This window comes from Littorina saxatilis, linkage group LG13, assembly GCF_037325665.1.
Source record: "Littorina saxatilis isolate snail1 linkage group LG13, US_GU_Lsax_2.0, whole genome shotgun sequence".
Taxonomy (NCBI): domain Eukaryota; kingdom Metazoa; phylum Mollusca; class Gastropoda; order Littorinimorpha; family Littorinidae; genus Littorina; species Littorina saxatilis.
In genome coordinates this window covers 15513803-15538823 of record NC_090257.1, presented here as the reverse complement: position 1 = coordinate 15538823, position 25021 = coordinate 15513803, and the positions used below count along the sequence as shown (strand labels likewise).

General features: G+C 39.4%; 2 protein-coding genes and 1 long non-coding RNA gene across 4 annotated transcripts; 1 reads left to right on the top strand and 2 right to left on the bottom strand.

Annotated features, from left to right (window-relative positions):
• Positions 1-1876: 1876 nt before the first annotated feature.
• On the bottom strand, positions 1877-24663 carry LOC138983706 (uncharacterized). Of its 2 annotated transcripts, XR_011461235.1 has the most exons (5): positions 22268-24663; positions 19413-19488; positions 18153-18228; positions 4842-4917; positions 1877-4354 (listed from the first exon to the last, which is right to left on the bottom strand). It is a non-coding gene; the product is annotated as an uncharacterized lncRNA (long non-coding RNA). The 2 variants fall into 2 exon arrangements; XR_011461234.1 differs by lacking the exon at positions 22268-24663 and having other exon boundaries at positions 19413-21452.
• LOC138983704 (uncharacterized) lies at positions 6136-14761 on the top strand. The gene is made up of 10 exons (XM_070357013.1): positions 6136-6319; positions 6724-6922; positions 7107-7389; positions 7734-7940; positions 8207-8270; positions 8496-8747; positions 9152-9301; positions 9626-9783; positions 10026-10187; positions 14099-14761. The coding sequence occupies exons 1-10, from the start codon at positions 6243-6245 to the stop codon at positions 14128-14130; spliced, it is 1584 nt and encodes a 527-aa protein (XP_070213114.1). The 5' UTR covers positions 6136-6242; the 3' UTR covers positions 14131-14761.
• On the bottom strand, positions 8830-16416 carry LOC138983705 (uncharacterized). The gene is made up of 4 exons (XM_070357015.1): positions 16288-16416; positions 15116-15259; positions 14380-14565; positions 8830-13382 (listed from the first exon to the last, which is right to left on the bottom strand). Exons 1-4 carry the CDS (start codon positions 16384-16386, stop codon positions 12882-12884), a joined length of 930 nt encoding a protein of 309 aa, XP_070213116.1. The 5' UTR covers positions 16387-16416; the 3' UTR covers positions 8830-12881.
• Positions 24664-25021: the final 358 nt, after the last annotated feature.

The following is a 25021-nucleotide window of genomic DNA, read 5'->3' as shown; positions in this document are numbered from 1 at the left end:
GGGACAACGAACCTACCCACAAAATTTCATAAAAATATCGATGAAGAATTGAGATTTAACGGTTTTTAACTGCCAAAAATAAGGTTTTTTGTCTGGAAAAGTATGTCTTAAAATTCAGTTTGGGACATCATAAAGATAGGTGAAGAATTGAAATTTACCGTTTTTTAACTGCCAAAATTATGTCTTTCTTCTGGAAAAGTATAGAGTGAAAATCAGTTGGGGACAACGAACCTACCCACAAAATTTCATAAATATCGGTGAAGAATTGAAATTTAACGGTTTTTAACTGCCAAAATTATGTTTTTCTTCTGGAAAAGTATGGAGTGAAAATAAGTTGGGGACAACAAACCAACCTTTAAAATTTCATAAGAATCAGTGAAGAAATAGGATTTAACGATTTTTTAACGGCCTTTAAATCATTGGTGATGTCATCATAACCCAGTCGTTGTAGTTGTCGTCGTAGTTGTTGGTGTTGTTGTTGTCATGTTCGTTGTCGTGATTGTTGTTGTTCTCGTGTTGTTGTTTTTGTTGTTGTTGTTGTTGTTGTTGTTGTTGTTGTTGTTGTCGTCGTCGTCGTCGATGTCATTTGTTGTTGTTGTTGTTATCGTCGTCGTCGTCGTCATCGTCGTCGTTGTCAGAGGTTATTTCTAAAGATTTCATTGATAGTCTTTGTTCTCGTCACCAAGACTTGCTAAGAACAAGCTTGGAACAGCAAGAGTTCCAAGAACAAGATTAGAACAACTCATTACATCATTACCAGTACGTCATTTGTATTTAGAACACACTTTAGAAAAAAAACTCTTCAGCTACAAACCAGTCACCCTCCCATGGCGGAGGTGTTTGTCTAAACCACTTACTGAAATGTTTTGAGGTTTAACGACCATACACATGTTGAACCGGTGAGTGTCTTCCGCTGCATAATTCGCAAATAACTATTTTATTAAAGTCCGCTTGAAACGCTCAAAGATGAAATTCCATGTTAAAAAGTGACAAAAGTTTCACATTTTCCCGTTGTAACAGCTTCCGATGATATTATATGAAAATTCTGATCCTCTGAGAGGATTCCCCGAAACAAAATCAGTTTGTACGCCTAATTTTAATAGAATTGTCCAAACAGTGTCGCTAATATTGTGCTAAAAGATGAATTCTAGAACAATGTCCAGACAGACACCACTTGGCAAAAAAATGTTCAGTGCTGGGAGATGAAAAAAAAAACTACCTCGCTACGCGCGGGCTTCGCCCGCGCTCCGCTTGGATAAAACACGGAACCTGCTGAGAGTGTCGTGGTTACGGGTGGTTACTAAGATGTTGATTGGATGTGTGTGACTCTAGCTAAAGTTTGATTATGTATGTACATGCTAGGGTGTGAAAGAGAACTTTGAGAACTTCGGAAGAGTGTGGACGTATTTTGTTGTGTGCTCCACTAACTCAGGAGATGTAGTCAACTTTGCATTGTGGCTTGTAGCCACCGGCTTCGGTCGGGTTGGCGAAGGGGAGGAGGGAAGATCGAGAGACACAGAAATAAAGTTTGCCATGCCAGTATTCTGTTTGTTGTCACAATGTCATATGTTGTGTCCGTGAGTGAGAGTCCAGAGTGAGTCCGTAACACATGAAAAATCAAACGAAACATCGTGTTCCCGAACCCTCTACACATGCAAGCACGCACACACGCCCGCCCCCCTTCTCCCCCAAAGACACACACACATTCCAACACACATGCACAGACACACACACAATCACGCACACACACACACACACACACACACACACACACACACACGCACGCATACTCACACGCACACACACACACACACACACACACACACACACACACACACACAAATGCGTCATAATTTGTGATGACCTTAGCCAAAATGATTGCTGTTTCGTCCACTCGATTCGAGTGAAAGTCATTATTGGAAATAAGCATACATCTCATTAAAACGTTCAATTAACAAATAGGAACAATTTTCACAAAATAGGAAACAAGAATTGAGAGATGTATATTAGCTGGATGATAATTCCTAGGCTTTGTAACATTTACAAATAGACAAGAATCACACAAGGTTATTGTTGAATTGTTCAAATTATCTCCCTTAGACAGTTATATAGAGCATTACTTGGGGGAAAATAACATTAAAGTCATTAAAAGCTGATCTTCATACGCAATCACAAGCAAACGTGGCGACTAAACAAGAATCACACAAGGTTATTGTTGAATTGTTAAAATTATCTCGCTTAGAGCAATACTTGTAGGAAAATGACATTAAAGTCATCAAAAGCTGATACGCAATCACAAGCAAAAGTGACGACTCCAAAAGAAGAAACAATAGGCAACCGTAAAAAGACTAACGAAAAGACCTTTGTACATGTTATGAGATATACTGAGACATCTAAACATTATGTTACGTTATTTCCTCTGTATTGTAATTGCTTTAATTAAGCTAACTGCACAAGCATACACATCAAATGCAAAAGCAAAAACAAAACATAATCCATTATGTATTTCTGTTCAATATGCTGAACTTTATCCTACACAGTGGGTACTTCATTTCTACATGGAATATTTTAGCCCACATGGTTCAGGGAACAGTACACCAAACCGGTTAGGGGTGGAGGTGTACCGAAAACAAAATTAACAGATTCATGATAATATGACATCCTGAAACTAGACAAATAGCTGAAAACACTGTGGGCAACACTTTAGGTGTCAAGTGGTTGTTGAACAAGTCAACTCACATATTGCACAAGTCTGATGTTGCATTCCTTGCAGGATGTCAATATCTTCTCACAATAGACACGTCTCGATTGTTCTTTTAAGTCTCAATAATGTGGTCAGTATCTGGTCCAGGAGACATCTGCCCAGGCAGCAGAGCAATATGCGGGACATATGAATAACATATGACATGGCATGTAAAAATCATATGGTAAAACAATATATGTCAGCCACAGAGAAATTGCAAATGGTTCTAGAGTGTCAGCCATGTGACTTTAAGGTGAAAATGACTTGTCAAAATCACGTGTTTACCACATTTTAAGTGACATTGTCATATGAAAATTAGATGCATGCCGTGTCATAGTGACATTTTTATATGAAAACCCCATGTATGCCACATTATTTCAGATGTTTGCTGTATAAATGGCATATCTTAGCCATATGTTTGATGGATGCAGGGCACCTCTTGCCATGACACACACATGACACACACACACGTCATATCCACAACAATTTAACATAAAATGACAGTTTCAGGTCATACCTTTAATTCCAACTATACTATATCTCTTTCAAGGTACTCAAGAAAAATTCTACATGTACTCTTCTACTCCAAGTCAGGGGATACAAATTGCTCAATTTCTAGACAAACAAAAAAGCCACATGTGACAGTTTAAATAAAAAAATCAAAGTTAAAATATTCTGCCTACAATTTTGGAATAAAATCTCCTGCTTGCAAAGTATGGTAAATCAATACATGATTTTAGGATAATGAGAATCAATCTAAATGAACCTGCTGACAAACCGTTTGTAATTGAAATAAATCAGTAAATCCTCTCACCGATCAACAGACAAGCAAATTAATTATTTCATGTGCAATCAATGGGAAAAAGTAAAGTGAATGCCTAGGGTATCTCAAACAAAATCGTGCAAATTACATTTTCAACTTCAGTTTGTCTATTTGGAGTCAAATACACTTTGATACCCAGAGATGCATCCGAGAGCTTTGAAACTTCCTCTGCCATCACATCCCTTTATTTATTTTTGGTGAACAGAGAAAAAAACAGAAAAAAAACAGAATTTTCACAAATAAAATCCCCACATACTAAAACAAACAATACTTCATAATTATAATGCCTAAGCCCACTATTCACTGGTTCCCTTTTTTGTTTTTTTAAACAGTATGCAATGTGAACCCACTTCGATCTACATAAACCTTCACACACACACACACACCCCTCTCCTCCAAAAAGGCTCTGTAGTGAACCCATGACTATCACTTCAGGGTTGGACCTTGAGTGTGTGTGGTGAATAACCATCGCAGCACTGGGAATGTAATCTCTGCAGTATGATTTAAAGACAAGTTCTGGATTGAGAAGAATTAATCTGCTTTAAAATTTGGTTTCAGGATTATATGTTATCTTAAGATAATCAGTCCTACACTCTGAATGTGGGTCAAGGTTTGTCACTCTTCAGCTTTCTGGATGATGCACAGGAGTGGTGTCTTGGACAGAACTTCTCCCCCATCGCCAGAGTTTAGCACCACCGACTGTGCCGAAACAGATATCCCTGATCACCAAGATGTGTGAGCTTGATCGGCTGACATCGTGCAAGACTCTGTTACATGAGGCATGGTACCTGAAAAAAAAGAGAAAAATAGAACCTGATAGAATGAAGTGTAGCCAGAGGAAAATGTTTACCATTTGACAGTGTAACATTGTATGACTGGGGGACACTACATTCTTTAACAGAGATTTTTCGCAGACTTTTCTTATCGAGCTTACTGATTGGTTAGCTATAGCCAAACTATCGCCAAACTGCTCTTATGGCATTAGGAGGTAGCTCCGATAGCCCCGAGCCTTCAAAGTCTGACAAGAATCGTCGCTTAAAAGTTTGAGCGTTTGCGCTATTCACAAGGGCAGCAATTTTGATTTGATTTGGCGCTGACTAAAATTGTTTCAAAGTAGGGGGAAAGGTGGTACAAAGTCTGCCATGTGAACAAAACTTAAGTCACAACCTGACTCACCAAAGAGAAAATAAAAAATTGAGGATGGGAGAGAGAGAAATCTTGAAGTTGAACAGGTATTGATTTATAAGGCAAAGTGATATATGAATGGTTACTTACCTCAACTCAAAAAGCAAGGTCTTGTTTGTAGTTCAGAGTATGTTTGACCTGACCGAAGCTGTTCATTACTGCCACCCTGAAAAGATATCACAGAAATAGTTATTGCTTGATGAAGATGTATGCAATTGCAAAAAACTCTCAAAAAAACATTCAGGTTACAGAACTTCAATTGGTACAAAGAAAGTGAACAGCTGGTTTACTTTTTTGTTTACACAATATACAGTAAATTACACTTTTTTTAAAACAGGATACAAAACTTCAAAAGCTGTGGTCTATTCATAAAAAGGTGGAGGGTGGATGTTAAAAAAAATGGCCGCCAACGCTGCACAGAACTGTGTACCAAATTCTGTACAGCGAAGGCGGCCTGAATCCTGACCTACACTGCTTGCGCGCACCTCACTGTGTCATTCAACGTTCGACTTCGGCCGGGGTAACTTCCGGTCGGCTCTACAGCGCTCACGGATGAGCAAACCCCTTTCCAAAGCAACCGAAGACAAAATAAAGAGAAAAAAAAACTATCACGAAAAACCGCATTACATTTCACTTACTGCAAAACATTCTGGAGCAGCTTTACAAATTACCTTCATTGCCTATAAGAGTATGTTCCTCATGCCCTGCAAAAGCGTCAAACTTCCCCATCGCTAATCCCTCTTGTTTTGCACACATGTGTTACATCAATCGCAACACATGGTCTTTTGTCGCCATTTCCCTGACGGTGTCACGAGATGACCTTGACACGTCTACTTGCAACAAACGAACGAAGTTTTACCTAACTTTAGTGAATATAATAGAAAGGGTCAGTGCATCACCAAACAACGGTGACAGAATTTGCTGCATTCACTCGTTACCAAAACAAGAACAGACGTCTAAGGGGTCAATTCCAGGAATAGCCTAAAAAAGAATGTGTTAAAACTTGCTACCTATTGCCATATCCGGTACAACTGTTACGTTTCGGTAAAAAGACATCCAAGCACGCCTGCCAGTTTTGTGTACACTGGAAGAAAGTCGTTCACTGGTCTATAAATGGACTTCGAGCACATGAGCGTAAGTAAACATTCAATATTTGGTCATAAAAAATGTTTTGCGATACATACATTATGCTTTTAAAAATCAAAACCTTTCCTTCGAAATAATTTTTCTTTTGGGTGCTGTTCACGGTAAGGGGCACAACTCTCGACACTTTTGTTTCCAATGTAAACAAACGTCAAACCGATCGCATGAGAGAGAGAGAGAGAGAGAGAGAGAGAGAGAGAGAGAGAGAGAGAGAGAGAGAGAGAGAGAGAGAGAGAGAGAGAGAGAGTACACGAATACGAATGTTTCATTTTTTGTAAAATTGTGGTGAGAGAGAGATATATTCATAACTGTCCCTTTGTTATATAGGATGAAGATTTCAATGATCTGATGTATGAGGGAAACTCCTCCGAGGAGGAAGACGAGGAAGGTGGCGATGAACCAGATGAACCTGATGAGGAAGAGCAGTAAGTTTACATTGCTTGCACATTTTTAAAAATTGACCTTTTGGATGTATATAAATATAATTTGTATTGCTTAATTGTCATCACCCAAAGACCTGGAAATAATTCCCCTATGAAGACAAAATGTGGATACTGTCACATTTCTATGTTTATTTTGAAGAGATTAGTGAGGATCAAGGGCCCCAAGTATGGACCACATTTTGTTGTATATGAATAATTAACTTGTTTTTGCATGCAGATGTATCATTGTGTGCTTGGTATTTTGTTCTCTTTAGTTAACCATTGCGCCTACTTATAGAGTCAATAAGCTTGGAAAGACATTTCGCAACAATTAAATACAGAAACAGAACGAAGGTCCATACCAAGAGCCTGGGCTACAACTATTTGAGTAATTCATTTTGTTACAGGCTGAGGACACCCAATGAATATGCAAAAATGTTCCTGAATGCAGCTATTGCTGACAAGCGGTATATTGTTGACGAGACGGTCCTTGTCAACACTGTGAAAAGATTACCGTGTGACAACTGTGGAGCTCCAGCATTAGGCGTGACATTGACGAAGAAATCCACTGCAGGTGGTGGAGTAAGATTTGAATACTATTGTATGGTAAGTGGAATTTTCTTATCAATCTTAACAGTAACATGTGATTATAAAAACACCCATGCTCAATTGACCTGCTCTATATCATTGTCAAAATTATGTGTTTATCAGCCCCTTACTTAAATCCTATTGAATGTAACGCATGCTGCATCACTTCATGATTATTTATAAATAAATTTTATTTGCACAGAACCAGCACAAGAACACCTGGTCCTCTACCCGCTGGTATGGGGCCAAAAGTTTGACAGGTCAGCTGCTGGTGCTGTGCACACTGCTGGCGGGCCTAACTTACCACCAGATGGCACAGTTTGCTAAGTTCCTGCAACTTGCTTTTCCAGCGAGGTCAACATTTTTCAAGTTGCAGCGGCTATTTTACAAGCCCTTGAAAACGTATTATTCCAAATCAATGGAAGAAACACGTACACAAACTCGGGCAAAAGTTGTTGCTGTGGACACACGGTTTGACTCCCCAGGTTTGTAAATAAAATGTGTTTGACTAAATGTGTGTGTGTGTGTGTGTCACTGTGTGTGTCACAGATTTTAACACTTAGAAACATGTTCACAATGAAAACTAGATACTTTCCACATAAAGACTAAAAAAGATTGTAACAATATGGTCAGTCAAGTATTACTTCTGCTTACTTGTTCAATTTCATGTCTTTGTGAATGAACACTTGTAACTAAGCAATGAAAAGTGCATTAGAAATACTATTGCATGTGTCATATCTTGCAATACATGTGCACATTTGAACAATTCAATACTTGCAACCAATCATGGTACCTGTATAACTGAATTTGGCTGTATGTGCTGTTGCAGGATATTGTGCGTCCAAAGCTACCACAGTCTTCATGGAATATGACACAAAAGCAATTGTCCATGCAGAGTTTTGTGACCACCGCTCAACAAACAGGCAGTCAGCCACCATGGAGTACCACAACATCCAGAGGGGGTTGCCTGCCATGAAAGATCTTCAAGTTGAAGAAATTGTGTCGGATGCCAGCTCTGTCATCAAAGCTGCCTTAGGTACTGACAAAATTAATGGGATCAAATGTGACCAAAACCAGTGCCATAATTTTATGCCTAAAGAAAGAACTATTTTGAAACAAAGCCGTTTATGTTTTAAGATATTGAGAAACTGTAAAGTATGTGTCAAATCAAGAGAGGTCAAGGAAGACTGACAAACAAAAAGCTTGCATGTCTACTTTTTGAACAAAAACTAGATGATCATATATACATACATAGAACATACACATGCAGCTGTGAAATACAGAATCTGTTTTTACTTCCAGGTGAAGAGGACACCATTTTCCATTCAATGGACCTATGGCACAAGGGGAAAAACATTGCAGAAATGTATGTACAGGTTCTCTGACAAATTTAGTGTCAACCCAATTTTGTTTTCCTGATGCCGTACGTATGACCATGTACACAGAATACGATAATGTTTGACTTTTAGTGGACAAAATTCAGATTTTAAAAAGAAGCTTGCTTTGTTTATTGTGTAAGAGAACTGTTATCAATATCATATTTTAAATGATAGACGGAATAGTGATGTGGTTTTTTTCATTTGTTAACCAGGGTCCTGACTGGTGCCAAAAACAAGGATTGCAGAGCCCTGAAGAAATGGGCAAAGCCAACAGTGGCCCACTTTTGGTCCTGTGCAGTTGCCTGTAAAGGCGACCAAGAAAAAATGGACCGAAGGTGGGCTGGACTACTGTGGCATGTACAAGGCATCCATGAATGGACTGTTGGCAGATGCCACCACGCCCCTGATAAAGATGCCAGTCTGCCCTTACTCATAGAAGGCAGTCCGGATGGTGAAGCCTTTCGGTAAACTTAATTCACACGGACACAAGCATGCGTACATATGTGCATTCACACGCAAAAAAGTAAGTGAGGAAATGAAAATTACTCAAAATCAATCTAACTTTATTACAGGGCATTACAACAGCCCACACAAGATACAAACATGTATTTATATGTTTCTTCATACACAAACATAACTCACTTCCTGTCTTTCTACCTATCCAAAGCCCCCTCTCTCCCCTCCCTATGAACAGGAACAGGTACAAATACAATGTTTGTTTCATTGAACTGAAATAGATGTCATTACATTTCATACAACTGACAATGCTGAAACTATATTTCCATACGTGAAAGTCAGTGTGAACAATTTTTGGGGTGGCAGAATATAAATGGACAACTCTAACATATTTCTATATTTGTGTCAACAGGAAGATCATCATGAATCCAAACCTCCTGGCATCCTTGGAGTACTACAGCAGAGCCAGACACACCTCCTCAGTAGAGAACTTTTTCTCCCATACGCTACTGCACTACGCACCCAAAAGAATTCAGTTCTCCTATGATGGATATTGCATCAGGTATATACAATATTTTTGATTTGTTTCAAACCAAGCTGTCACCACCAAAGTTCAATGTAAACATGTGCAACTGATACCTTTTTATGTTACAAACACATTTATGAATGTGTTCGTGTGTTTTCAAATTCCTATTTTTGTTTTTATTAGTGACTAATCCTTTTTTCCAACTGAACAACTTTATGGCACAACATATTGACATGGTATTTATAAGCCCCTTCATTTTATGACTGGCAAAAACTTACTCTTCTTTCTCATTGTGGACATTGTCATTCCTGCCTACTTCCTTTGTTTGCAGGTTGATAAATGCTCTGACAATTGTTTCAGGAACATGATTGCGATCCTGGATCACAACCACAACCTGACACGTGCAGACCAACTGTCCTCAAATGGAAACCCATATATCAACTGCCAGCTGTCGCGACGAACCAAGGAATGGGTCGCATACAAGCGTATGGAGGCTAAGGAATACTCCTACATTCCTGGTAATTATATGTGTGCACATTGACACTGATATAAAAACACCGAGTTCTTATTTATATAGTTTTATAACGTTTCACAATCATCATTTTGTTTTCATTTTATTCCATGCATACATATTTGTAAAAATGAAATATGTTAATTGTTATGAAAAAAAAGTCAGCACATGTACTATTTACTTTTCGATGACAGATAATTCATGGAAATGTCAGTCAAAAAATGGAATAGATCTTTTTTGACGTTACAGATCTTCTCTGCGTTTGCCTGGACGGGGTATATGGGGTAGGAAATCACACAGCCAGGCTGACTGACACTGGACTCTACCTGCGCAACCTGGGAAAGGCCCAGAGAAAGAATCCTGGGGCATGGACTGTGTTCCAGCAACAGGAAAGCCGTGGGAAACACTCCAGTAAGTTCATCTACCTTATTCGTACATTGACAGTACATGTATCATGTACTGTTTTGACTGTAAATATTACATTGTTCAGACAGGAACATTAGATCATAAACAGAACAATGCAAATACATACTTATAAACACTGTCAAAAAAATGTCATAAGAATTGGTATGTGGTGTGCTTTTCTCGAGGAGTAAACATTTCATTTCCTAACATACAGTAGTTGGTAGTCTGAAATTCAGTAATATTGTAAAAAACCGGCACGGTTGGCCTAGTGGTAAGGCATCCGCCCCGTGATCGGGAGGTCGTGGGTTCGAACCCCGGCCGGGTCATACCTAAGACTTTAAAATTGGCAATCTAGTGGCTGCTCCGCCTGGCGTCTGGCATTATGGGGTTAGTGCTAGGACTGGTTGGTCCGGTGTCAGAATAATGTGACTGGGTGAGACATGAAGCCTGTGCTGCGACTTCTGTCTTGTGTGTGGCGCACGTTATATGTCAAAGCAGCACCGCCCTGATATGGCCCTTCATGGTCGGCTGGGCGTTAAGCAAACAAACCAAATATTGTAAAAAGAACGCTCGTGTAGTGCCACCATCCTGTTTGGTTGCCTTCCTAAGCTTCCACAACACAATCTCTCTCGTTGTGACACTGCCATAAAACAAATATACTAAACTGCAGCGGTTGCCTAGAATATCATAAAGAAGAGGAATATTCTATCAAATACATAGTACATATGAAATGCATGACTGCAAATGCACTTATCACCCGTTAAGAACATGTTCTAAGGTGGAAAAGTGTTTTTACATCAATCAACCACACTATTTTGGATGTAGCTGTGATGTCTCTTGAATAATGGATCTCCCAAATCAAGCAAAAAATAAGTATGTGTCATCAGTTTGGAATACATATTTGACTAAATGTCAGATAAAGCAATGTTCAGCAACTTATTCCAACAAGACAGAAAAACAAGTCTGCCAAGAGATTAAAAAAATCCATTTAACCATCTGTTGGTCTGAAACTAACAGATCAACACTAAAAAAAACCAGCCTACATTGAGACTTGAAGTGCTAGGTTAAAGCCATATGTACTCGATGACTATACACGCTAATTGCTTTACCAACAGCTGGAGACATGCTAAATTAAGTTCCCTGCAAAATATTGTGGTCTAGGACCCCTTCAATGTTGAGATATGTTAATTTTCATTTTGATCTGGATCGTCCTATTTATAGATTTGGCAACACATGTAACGTTGATGCAAGGGAGCTAACACCGCGGCTTTGTTGACATCCTCACTTTTTCAGAGGCTAGAACAAGCTGTAATGCATGTATTATGGTCCGCGCATGGTGACATATCGTCATTATATGGTCTTATGGTGCGTTTGACATCGATTATGGGCAAACTACACTTTGTAAACACGGGAGCGCGTACATATGCCTTTAAATCCAAAGATTGAGACAGGTCCAGCTCGTTTCAGTAAAGCATACTGCCTAATTGACCCATTTTCTTCAATTATCATTGTGATTGCATTGCCAGAATAAACATGGCCCATCAATGTTATTGGATTCATGAAATGTTCAAGAATCAGATAAAATATTGATTACGTAACGTTTCTTTGTTATTAGAATTTAAAATGTTTTCATGACATGTCTAAAGGTAGGTATAAGCAACTGTTTTTTCAAATTCGTCATGCATTGATTTTTTTTATTCGGCACTCTAAAACAATCTTTTTGAAGTTGACATTCATTCAAATAAAGAGGAATTATGGTGGCAGTGTATATATATATTTTTTTTTTTTAAACAGAGGTAGTGCACCAAAACAGAGGACACGCCTTTTTCTAGAAAAATACATACAGTTCATGAAAGAAAGTTTCACACAATGATTCGTGATCAGGAAAACCAAATTTCTTTCAATGTGTCTATATCTCGATTTATAATGTGGAAAATTGCTGAAAGTCATTGAAACAGACTATAGTTTTTGAAAAAGACTTTAGTGTATTTTTAGGTTTATGAACAATTCTTTATGATGCTAAATATGACTTTCCGGATTTAACGTATGAAAGAACCCATTGTTATTGAGCGAATTAAGACATTTTCCCAATTACAGTGGTTTTGTTGTTCGTAAAATAATTTGATGAACATTGTTGCAAACACAAATTCAAACATGTTTTGACGTTATGGTTTTACGTAAGCATTTGATAGAAAAATAGTTAGTGATTGAGGACGCTAAAAATAGCTCTGAAGTAGCGAGGTTGGTGTGTTTCATCTGCATTTTTGAGTCTTTCGCACACTCTGGTGCTAATGTAAGTGATCAGGACGGTTATTAGTAACGAACGAACCACCAAGAAATCGTATTTTCAGCAGGGTGCACTTTATTTTTCAAGTCTTGATGATCCTGAATATATTTTGCAGAAAAAATACTCAATAAGAAAAGGCTACAAATTCGTCAAAATTGCGCTGCACCTCGAGGCTGATGTGTGCTCTTAAATCGTAGGTCAGATTTTAACACCAAAAACTACGCAAAAAATACGTTCTGACTGCCTAACTGCACAAGGTGAAAGCGTGTAATTTTGTCTCCCTGTTTTGGGAACTTCCGATTTTCCACGAGAGTTACCTTCTCCTAGCTTGGTTATGTCTACTAAAGGTAAAGTGAGAAGAAAACACTACCATCAACCTTTTCAATGCTAGCTGTTACAAGTCTTGAAAACTTTTATTCATTGCATGACTGGTAGCCAGTGTATGACTGGTTGGGATCAGGGAAGGCCCACCTTATTCTGGCAACCACACAGGACGGTAGCACTACACGATGTTTGGCACCCAAGCTGCCCCATTGCCACAAGGTGTAGAACCTGTATGCAGCTGAACGGAATTTTCTATTGCTGAATTCAGGATTGCTGCGGTGATATGTATATCCATAATTCTGCACACCACATACCTCTACAACCGATGGCTTCATGCACAAGTCAAAAAATGTTGGTGTGCTAGTCACACATTCATCCTCCCTTCCACAACACAATCTCTCTCTCTGTGATTCCATGGTCACACAGTGGCCACACCTACACCACCCAGGAACGTCACTGTTATCAACACGCTCAGTGTTCACATGGGCATGAACATCACGGATGAAGCAAGAAACGTACAAGGGGTCCTTCTGTGCCATCCTCTGAAGCACTGCATCTTTCTCCACTGCAGTCAGTGTAGCGAGAGCTTCCTGCAAAGAGAGAAGAACATAATTATACAGCAGCCATGAAAAGGAGATGGGGATGTAGAGAGAGGGTAGTGCGGGCTAGATTACAAAGAATCAAGTGGTACTTTTTGTGCCGAATAGCCGTTTTCCACAAATAACCATGTTAGGATTTCTCGGCGCTCTAGCACAGCACTGCTGACCAGCAATCAATATAATTACTAACTCAGATGTGTATGCTTTTGTATGATATGCCATGTGCGATCAACATGTGGCCCTTTTCCTTTGAAAGTTTACTCATCGTAGTTCAGAATGTGATGAAGTAATCACTGCTGCCCCACAGATGGCTAACAATGTGTTCTGGATGAGGTCACATGATTTGTGGTGCAGGTGCGTCTTTGATAGTTCGACTGATACACATCAGATATAGTTATTCACCACGCTCATGTGTTTCTGCAGATGAGCACTCTTGTTGATTGCCCCGTGGTTTGGGGCAAAAATCTTCCAGCTCTCCAAAATCCAGCTAGACTTGTTTTATAACATCATCTATTTTCATACACATACTACTATTACTAGTCATTTCTTTGTTTTTTTAGTATTGTCACAGTGCAATCAAATATCATTAAAATTCATGATACTGTTGATAGGATTATATTATCAATATTGAAAATAATTAACCCAAATTGAACATTGATTTTAAGACATGTGTAATTCTTATTTTATTATCATCTTTTATTGTGCAGGTAGGCAGGAGCCAAACAGAGCCACAGAGTGACATGCATCAAGTTGTGTACACAATTACAGCTGTAATTGAACAAACAGCTGTCTATGAATGCTGAACTATTCTGTGTCTGTGGTGAAGTATTGTCAAAGACTGTGTTCTTCATGTGGTGTCAACTTACAGCCAATGACAAGATTTAAGATGTACACCAGAAGACAAAACAAATAACTGGAAACATTCACAAGTTTTTCAATGACACTTCCACACACACTTTGTGTTCAACTGTATCAGTAAGGATCTTACCTTCACAGCATCACCAGCGGCAGCCTCTTCGGCCCTGACAGCTGCAGAAGCCACCTCCAGCCTCAGGTTCCTCGGCGTTTCTCCAGAATTCCTCTGGCTCTCTGCTGCATACGGAATGTGGATGGTTGTACTTGCATTCAGAGCAGAGGTTGTAGCTACCTCATGAACAGCGTTCAAATCCTGTTCCTGATAATGAAATGAGTTGAAAATGGACTCAATGATCCTGAGCATGATAAGAGATAGTACTGGTATATATCTCAAAGAACACAAGCTATCAGTAGCAGTGATGTTTCATTAGAATTTTTTCAGAAAATGTTATGATTCTGTCATTTACATTCTAGAGTAGAGATGATTCTTACCCAGCCCATTAATTTTTATTTTTTTTAAATTTAGAATAAGGATATGAGCACACACACACACACACACACACACACACACACACACACACACACACACACACACACACACATGTATGAGAAGCCATACTACCACTAATTCAAACTAAATCAATGCCAATGCTTCCATTTCAAAACAGACTTACAGTTACAGTTACAACAAACCATGTGCTGGTAAAACTCTCAAAGAATGTCATGCTAATTTTATTTGACACTGTAAATGTATTAATAAAACAGTATCTGTTTACATTTCAGAATTTATTACATTTCTCAACTTGACTGTCATTTTATCAGAGAAGGAGCAAGACTTCACACTTTCCAAAACACAACAAATTGCTCACTGTCGTTACCAGTCCCTTGTTTTTGCACTTCTTACTGCCGCAGTCTGTGCATCGGGTTATGTTGTTCTTACAGGAACATCTGACACTTTGACAGGTGCTGTTCCTTGAACAGCCGCAGCACTGTAGGGTCTGTGCACGTGTTGCCTGTAATTTAATTCAAATTAAGGTTGTGTTAGCTACTGGGGCAGTGTAGGCTGATGATAAAACCATGACAGTAAGTTCCATCTTTGATCATCACTGAATGAATCTTACTTGATTGACCAAAAGATGCTACATACATCACACACAGCAGCATTTAATTGTAGTCAAATGCATTACTTTACAATGATTTCAATTTTGTAGTGAACAACATTAAAATGGTGCTGATGAAGTAATATGATTGAACAGAGGAGCACACGGGGTTTTCTTTATACCCTTTTTATACACAAATTTCACATGCTTCATGTCTACTAATTAAATTGTTAATGTGTTCTCATTCTCAATCTCCTTTACAACTCTGCTTCCAAATCTACAGAATCATGAGGTTAGTGTTTAAAATACATTTAATTTTGAGTTAATCAACTTAATGATTAACGTTTGAAGTTGTTTGAAGAGTACAAATCAACCAACTTAAATTATCTATATGAATTATATTGGACGAGAAAATGAATTTTCACATTCAATCAATGTCAGGATTAACTGCATGATAAATCATGTGTGAGGGTGTGAAAAACTGTACTGGTGTCCAATACATTGATTTTTTCTTTTGTGATGATGATTCTACTACAGGTATGTATAGATATTCTTGTGTGTGTATAGTTTACCCAGATTTCTTGCCCTAACATGAAACTAATTAGGTGCGAACTTATTAAAAGAGTGTTATTCAAAAGCACCAGACTTGTCTCCTTGTTTGATTTTTCTGGGAGATGTCACATCATCACCACCGTAACCATTTGTTTTAAACCACCCCAACCACATGCTACTGGCTTATTTGCATGTCACAGAGATCACGAAATCTACTCGATCGCAATAGGACAATCAAAGCTTGTGTACTAACACTGCCGAAGTAATCACTATTGCTGATTGTGGGCAATAACGGAAAGACAAGACAAGACACTGACATGAAAGTGAAACACTTTCGATCGAAAATTAGGTAGCGATTTAGTGAATTGCCGAAATAACAGGGAACAGACCTTTCGTAAGCAATAGATTATTAGTTCCCGAGGTACAGTAGGATTACTGCGAACACAGAAACAGACAAAAACACGAAAGAGCAACCTTCGCATCGACATAAATGTTTCAAAGTCGTTCGAGACTCGAATGTAAACAATGCGAGAGTAAGGTCCCTTTACGTTTGTGAAAATAAGCCGAGGTATTCGTGTGAATAAGCATCGATCGTGAAAATAACACACGTAAAAATACAGTCACAGAAAATAAGAGACAGATGCCAGGACACATACATCGAGTGTTATGAATAAAACAAAATATATTTATCATACTCACCAAAGTTAGCATTGCTTGTGCCATCGCAAAATCCAGAAGAAAGCAGCGTAAACTTTAGGCGTGTAAACAGCACGTGGTCTCTTTACCCAAAACATCTCAAAAACACAAATCGACTAAAACATCACTCGAATTGCAGATTGAAGATGTGACTTGCTCATAACATAAACAATGAAATATGTTAGTATTTGCTTTGCACATAGTTTATTTTTAACATAAGCTTAGATTTCATGAATTGTGGAAATAACACGATGGATGAAAAAAAGGTGTTGTTGGTTTTACTAGTTTTGTATTGAAAGTCACGTGGAGCAATTCGGCACAGACATGGCGGGTCCGCATGGTTGTTTTGATTTCGTGAGAACCGTGTATATGCGCTCAAATATTGTGTTGCAGATGAAAGGACGAGTTTTTATGGCGAAAATGGATTTTTAATCGTGGCTGAGGGTTAGCTGTTGTCTTAGAAGGTAACGGAGGTACGAAATCCGGCTAAGCTGATGGATAATGTTTTGCACGTAAGTGTGTGTGTGTGTTTTCTCACGGTCTCCCCCACTTCGCCTGCTTTGACTAATAGGAGATTGCTTAGCCGTGAGCGCTGTTCAGCCGACCGGAAGTTACCCCGGCTGAAGTCAAACGTTGAATGACATAGTGAGGTGCGCGCAAGCAGTGTAGGTCAGGATTCAGGCCGCCTTCGCTGTACAGAATTTGGTACACAGTTCTGTGCAGCGTTGGCGGCCATTTTTTTTAACATCCACCCTCCACCTTTTTATGAAAAACATACTAAAAAATAAATCCTCTGAATAATAAAACTGAGAAAAATGAGCCTATTACTATGAGTATGGCTGGCGGACACTACATTCTTTTACATTTGATGAATATTTTTTTTTAAATGAATAAAATCTTTGAGAGAATTTGACAGTTAAGGTTCATAGAGACTGGTCCATTATGTTTTCTCAAATTACTGGGCATAACTCTCACACACACACACAGACGGAAAAAAGTGTGAAAAGGGTAGGAGCGAGCTGACAGTCACTCAATAACTGCCCTGAAAAGAGTTGAAATAAATGGATGAATAATCACACTGACACAAAACTATACCCCTGCCTAGATTTTCAGATCACCTTAAAACATTTAAGTGCTGTTCACATGACAGATGAGCAAACAACTTTCCCCCGACTTAGTCGTTTGAAAATACCTCCTGGGTTGTCGGCAAAAAGTCAGCCATGTGAACGGCTCCAGCAATTAAGAAACAATTAAAGTAAGACCTAGCAGCGACTCCAAAAACTGCTGGACTTCAAAGTCTGACAAGAATCGTCGCTTAAAACAAGTTTGAGCGTTTTTGCTGTTCACAAGGGCAGCAATTTTGATTTGATTTGGCGCTGACTAAAATTGTTTCAAAGTATGGGGAAAGGTGGTACAAAGTCTGCCATGTGAACAAAACTTAAGTCACAACCTGACTCACCAAAGAGAAAATGAAAAATTGAGGTTGGGAGAGAGAGAAATCTTGAAGTTGAACAGTTACTGATTTATAGGGCAAAGTGATCTATGAATGGTTACCTACCTCGACTCAAAAAGCAAGGTCTTGTTTGTAGTTCAGAGTATGTTTGACCTGACCGAAGCTGTTCATTACTGCCACCCTGGAAAGATATCACAGAAATAGTTAATGCTTGATGAAAATGTATGCAATTGCAAAACAACTCTTACAACAAACACACACACACGTACCTAAAGTGTGGATGGTTACCTAAGAGGCGGCACTGGGTGTAGTGCCTTTCTAGTGCACTTGCACTACAACAGCACTGGGTGCAGTACTCGCTCCGGCATCGAAGAATTTTGCACTATAAAATGCACAAAATTTGACCTATTTCGTCGCCTATAGAGGACGGAAAGAATGTCATTTTGAACATTGTTATGACATTCTTTCCGTCAAAAAAGTCAATTTAACGGTGTTAAATGAAGCGACCATCCACACAATTAGGTTGGCATCCAGAGTTTAGGTTGCCATCCACGTGTGGATGGTTGCCTTATGGTGATTTAGGCAACCAAACCTGTGGAAACGGGGGTACACACACACACACACACACACACACACACACACACACACACACACACACACACACACACACACAGAGGGTAGGAGCGAGCTGACAGTCACTCAATACTGCACTGAAACTGAAAGGAGTTGAAATAAATGGATGAATAATCACACTGACACAAAACTATACCCCTGCCTAGATTTTCAGATCATCTGAAAACATTTAAGTGCTGTTCACATGGCAGACGAGCAAACAACTTTTCCCCGACTTAGTCGTCTGAAAATACCTCTTGGGTTGTCGGCAAAATGTCAGCCATGTGAACGGCTCCAGCAATTTAGAAACAATTAAGGTAAGACTTAGCAGCGACTCCAAACTGCTGGACTTGGCCGTGGAATAACAAAGATATTCCGCAGACTTTTCTTATCGCCGCTTTCTGATTGGTTAGCTATAGCCAAACTATCGCCAAACTGCTCTTACTGCATTAGGAGGTAGCTCCGATAGCCCCGATAGCTGCACTGGCCTTCAAAGTCTGACAAGAATCGTCGCTTAAAACAAGTTTGAGCGTTTGCGCTATTCACAAGGGCAGCAATTTTAATTTGATTTGGCGCTGACTAAAATTGTTTCAAAGTAGGGGGAAAGTTGGTACAAAGTCTGCCATGTGAACAAAACTTAAGTCACAACCTGACTCACCAAAGAGAAAATGAAAAATTGAGGATGGGAGAGAGAGAAATCTTGAAGTTGAACAGGTATTGATTTATAAGGCAAAGTGATATATGAATGGTTACCTCAACTCAAAAAGCAAGATCTTGTTTGTAGTTCAGAGTATGTTTGACCTGACCGAAGCTGTTCATTACTGCCACCCTGAAAAGATACCACAGAAATAGTTAGTGCTAGTTCATAGCCAGGGTAGGTGTACTCTGAGGCGACCAGTGGAAGATGCTTGTCTTGGCCGGACATCCTAAACCATGGCAATAGAACGCCTGCTGGATTCTGACATCAATGCAGAAACTAGGTAGATAGTGGCCAGCACCACGTTTTGTAGTTGTGGACAGATGATGGCCCTGATGATGTTGAAAGTCCTTGTTTAGTTATCACATTAAGTCCAATTAAGAAAATAAATCTGAACTATCACCTCAAAATGTATGTCAGAAATGGATTTCATTCAGCGCCCCTTAAAAAGGGACAGTGGGCTTAACGGACTTGAGGACAGTACCATGCATATAGATACACAACGCACAATAAGTCATGTACAATCAACCTTGGACTATCTCAATTTAAACACACACACACGCACACATACGCACAAACACACACACACACACACACACACACACACACACACTGTGACACAACACACATCATGTACATCCACCTCTTTAAACAGATCAGTTAGTCTATTAATCCAGACAGAGTTTGAACAATGTTTTTTGTTAAAGCGGTTTTAAAGGCGGTTGTTGACTCAATGTGGCGAATGTTATGGGGGAGGGAGTTCCGTTGTTTTGGGGCAGCATAGGAGAAGGACCCGTGTGTCCAAACGGTTTAGTTCTAACATGGGGAGTGCGAACACGTCGGGACTCGATCTGAGGAGGAGTAAACACAGTCAACAGATCGGAGAGATAAACAGGAGATGTCTGACAGAAGAAAAAAACCATGACAGAGAGTACAAAGTTTGTAGGTAATGCGGGCTTCAACAGGTAACCCGTGGAGAGAGCGAAGGAGTGATTTGGCATGATCTCTTTTGCGTGCTTTAAGAACTAGTCTTGTTGCTGCATTTTGTACTTTCTGAAGTCTGTTAATGATATACACCGGGCATTCTGACAGAAGAGAATTGCAGTAGTCTAGCTTGGACAAAACAAAGGCACACATACGAGTTTTAGTCGCATCGACTGTCAGGCAATTTTGAATGGAACTGATGCGTCGAATTTCAAGGAATGCAGACTTACATTTTGTCATATGCTTGTCCAGAGACGTGTCATCTGATACAACGAATCCGAGATAGCGTACAGAAGAGACAAAGGGAACGTCAGAGTCACAAACTCTAAATGCAGTAGAGAGGGGTGGAGCAGAAGAAGTACGGTTAGATTTAATGAGTGAAGACTGTTTTTTCATCATTCAGCTTCAGCTTGTTGTCTGTCATCCAGGTCTTGACTTGAGAGATAGAGTGTTGCATATTTTGGGTTGCAGTAAGTGCTTGGTCTGGGGGAAAGGAGTCCTGAAGCTAGGAATCATCAGCAAATGACTGACTAGAAATAGCAACAGAGTTAACTGAGAAAGTCAGTGGTTTTGAGCACAAAATGAAAAGAACAGGGCCTAACACTGAGCCTGAAAAAATAATTATATTCCACATGAAAGCCTTGGCAATGAAAATGATCGTGTACGCGGGAATAACGGAAGCTTTAAAGCCGAAAAGTATTGTTAAAACAAAGTAATTAGGTTTGGAAAAAGAAAAAAGGGGCATAATCCAGGCTATTCAAAGATGGTTCGGAGCTCGAGCTACTGCGTCCCCTCTTTTTCACACGCAAATTTAAAACAAGTCGCGTAAGGCGAAATTACTACATTTAGTCAAGCTGTGGAACTCACAGAATGAAACTGAACTCACTGCATTTTTTCACAATGACCGTAGTCCGCCGCTAGTGCAAAAGGCAGTGAAACTGACGAGCCTGTTTAGCGCGATAGTGGTTTCACTGTGCTGCACAGCACGCTTTTCTGTACCTCTCTTCGTTTGAACTTTCTGAGCGTGTTTTTAATGCAAACATATAATATCTATATGTTTTTGAAATCAGGAACCAACAAGGAATAAGATGTTTTTAAATCGATTTCGGAAATTTAATTTTGATCATAATTGTTATATTTTTAATTTTCAAAGCTTGTTTTTAATCCGAATATAACATATTTATATGTTTTTGGAATCAGAAAATGATGAATAATAAGATGAAAGTAATTTTGGATCATTTTATAAAAAAATAATTTTAATTACAATTTTCAGATTTGTAATGACCAAAGTCATCAATTATTTTTTAAGCCTCCAAGCTGAAATGCAATACCAAAGTCTGGCCTTCGTCGAAGATTGCTTGGCCAAAATTTCAATTAATTTGATTGAAAAATTAGGATGTGACAGTGCCGCCTCAACTTTTACAAAAAGCCGGATATGACGTCATCAAAGACATTTATAAAAAAAAAATGAAAAACGAGTCTGGGGATATCATCCTCAGGAACTCTCATGTAAAATTTCATAAAGATCGGTCCAGTAGTTTACTCTGAATCGCTCTACACACACACACACACACACACAGACAGACACAGACACACACACACACACACACACACACACACACACATACACACACACACACACACACACACACACATACACCACGACCCTCGTCTCGATTCCCCCTCTATGTTAAAACATTTAGTCAAAACTTGACTAAATGTAAAAAGAGCGAGAGAGAAACAGTGACAAAGACGGGGGGACAGAGGCGGGTATGGGTGAAGAAGAAGACGAAGAAGAAGAAAAAAACTTGACTAAATGTAAAAAGAACAAGAACAAGAATTAAGAAGAAGAAGAAGAAGAAGAAGAGGAAGCGATGATACAATATTAGTGCGAATCATATAGAGGAACAAATCCAGTTTAACTCACCTTTGCCGACAGTTACAGAGAACCAGGCGGGTTCTGTGCGATAGAAACAAATACATGTATGTACAATCAGTAGATTGCCCATTCTGATAATCGCTCCACGGCTATTGCCAGTTGTCTCTCTGACCGGACACTACAGTCCTACGCGAATCTATCAAAACAAGAATTACAGAGTTATCTCCCATATGTTTTTCGCGAGCACTGATCTAAATTTGAGATCAGTGTTCGCCAGACGAAAATGATTGCAGATTGGCCGACTTCGACAGTGATCTCCGTTCTGTTCTTCACAGTTATGATAAAGACATCGTTCTAAGGTCAAAACAAGTCGAAATTTTGGGACTGCTGCCGGAAGGAGACCGTAATATATGGTTTCATCACTGTCAACTGGTTACAGAAAAAATCGTCTGCTCCAGTGAGCGCCGAAACCAAACGGTTGATTATCACGTGACACTTTTACCATATTTAGAGTTGTTTGCACAGTAAATACAGCCGCGAAAAATAGCTCGCTTGAAACTGTCTAAAATAAAAATTCCTCTGTAATTTAAAAATTACAAAACACCATGAAAAATCATTATCGACGATCGCGAATCTGCTTATATTAATAATACATTACAAAAAGCTCTAAATATGTAAAAATAAAAAAAAATAAAAAAAATAAAAAAAAACCACACAAAAAAAAATCGGTTTCCTTACCAGACAAGGAAACTCAAGGCATCCTGTCAGGGAGAGGATGAGCCGAACTCATTTTGACCTGAGTTCAGGATGTAGATTGCCGTGCATTTTCTTGTTATACTGCTTCACCCTTCAGAGAGCTTAACATACTTTCTTCTCGTGTTAACAAGCGTGCGTTTAGGGATGGCTTAAAGTTACTGTGCATGGAGCCCCTGGGGTTTTTCAGTCATGCCTCAGGCATGTCCGGGGCAGGGCAGGGTTCTCAGGCACGTGAACTAATTACGTGTTAGTCTCGGCAAAATAGATCATTCTTTCTAAGACATTGTTTTTGATTACGTAACAACATTGTAAAACCTGTTATTTTGGTCCATTTTTGCATACCGCACACAGACTTTTGTCCCAGAACGTGATCAGGGGAAATGTTAATTACATTTTGGCGGGAGATGCGAACTGACAAACCGCACGAAGTTTCGTTGGGCTGGCAACACTAAAGGTATGTGTGGTCATCTGTGGGATAGTTGTGTAAATGTCTTGGCTGTGTATGTCCTTATAATTGACACAAAGACAAATCGTTGCACAGTGCTCTGAACGGAGCAGAATGTAAAACGTCCACACGCTGGCTGTCATTTAGAATGACCGGCAAATGAATGGTGCGATGCAGAGTTGCAAGGGTGAAGGGCACATTACACGAATGGGTGAACTGTTAAAGTGATAATGTCTAACAAGAAAACGGTCTCTCGTCGCCCCAAGAGCTATAAAGTTAAGGCTCGGGGTTGTGACCACACCGTGACCAGAAATACCTTAAAATAAACGTCTGAGCGCTATGTTATTCAAATTGAAAACGGCATTGTTTTGAGTTGGAATCCCAGACTGTAATTCTCATTGTGACGCCTTTGTGCGCCAGTCATGATTTTTGTTCTACCTTTCGCCCCTGAATATTGCATGCGCTATTCCTAGAGATACAGATTTGAAATTGAGCCGAGAGCTACATAGTTCGTTTTGGGCGTTGAATAGATGACAAAACACAAGAGGAAGGTCTTAGAGTTCGTGTTTGAGCGTTCTATTTTTCAAATCTGAATACTGTGTTTGGTAGTCATTTCTAACCGTGATATTCTCCAACGACCTGTGTGTTTGTCTAAATTATGCGAAGTGTTTTAGCCCTGTATGGCACGGAATATGCATGCGTTTGCTAGACTGTAGGTTTGATTTCCACAATCAAACAGTTCTTATCTGCTTTGACGAATGAGGACCAAATAAAGTATGACTGACGACAAAGGGAACCCGGCTCCTAACACAAGAGAGCTGGGCGAAGCAAACCGCTCGCTGATCAAAATTTATGTAATCATTTGGAATAGTTTCGGAGCAGTTTTGAACAAGTCATTGCAAGTGTTTCTAAATTACATTTCAGGGAATATCCCTTGAACTTTGTAAGGTCCAAATCGTCACAAAATTTTCCAAAATGGCGCCTTGGATGTACTATCTTTAACTCACGATGCAAAAGTGAAAAAAGCCACCACATGCGGTTTTGCACAGAACGTACATAATTATATAAAAAATATCAGCAGGGAATTTACAGCGATATGAATGAATCAATGAAACCAAAAACAGAAGTTGCGATGTGAATAAAAACGGGGAAAAAAGAAGTTTTGATATGATCGTGGAGAAAGCAAGGGGGCAATGGCATGAGCATTAACAGAGGGATTGAGAGTAGGGTGTGGGGCGGGGAGAGAGAGGGGGGGGGGAGAGAGATAGAATGAGAGAGAGAGAGAGAGTGAGAGAGAGAGAAAGAGAGAGAGAGGGAGAGAGAGAAAGAAAAAGAGAGAGAGAAAGAGAGGGAGAGTGAGAGAGAGAGAGAGAGAGAGAAAGAGAGAGAGAGAGAGATACACACACACACACACACAGACATACACGCGCGCGCACACACACACACACACACACACACACACACACGTACACACACACACACACACACACACACACAGATGCGTTCTAATTTGTGATGACCATAGCAGAAATGATTGCCGTTTTGTACACTCTTTTCGAGTGAAAATCATTATTGGAAATAAGCATACGTCTCATTAAAAC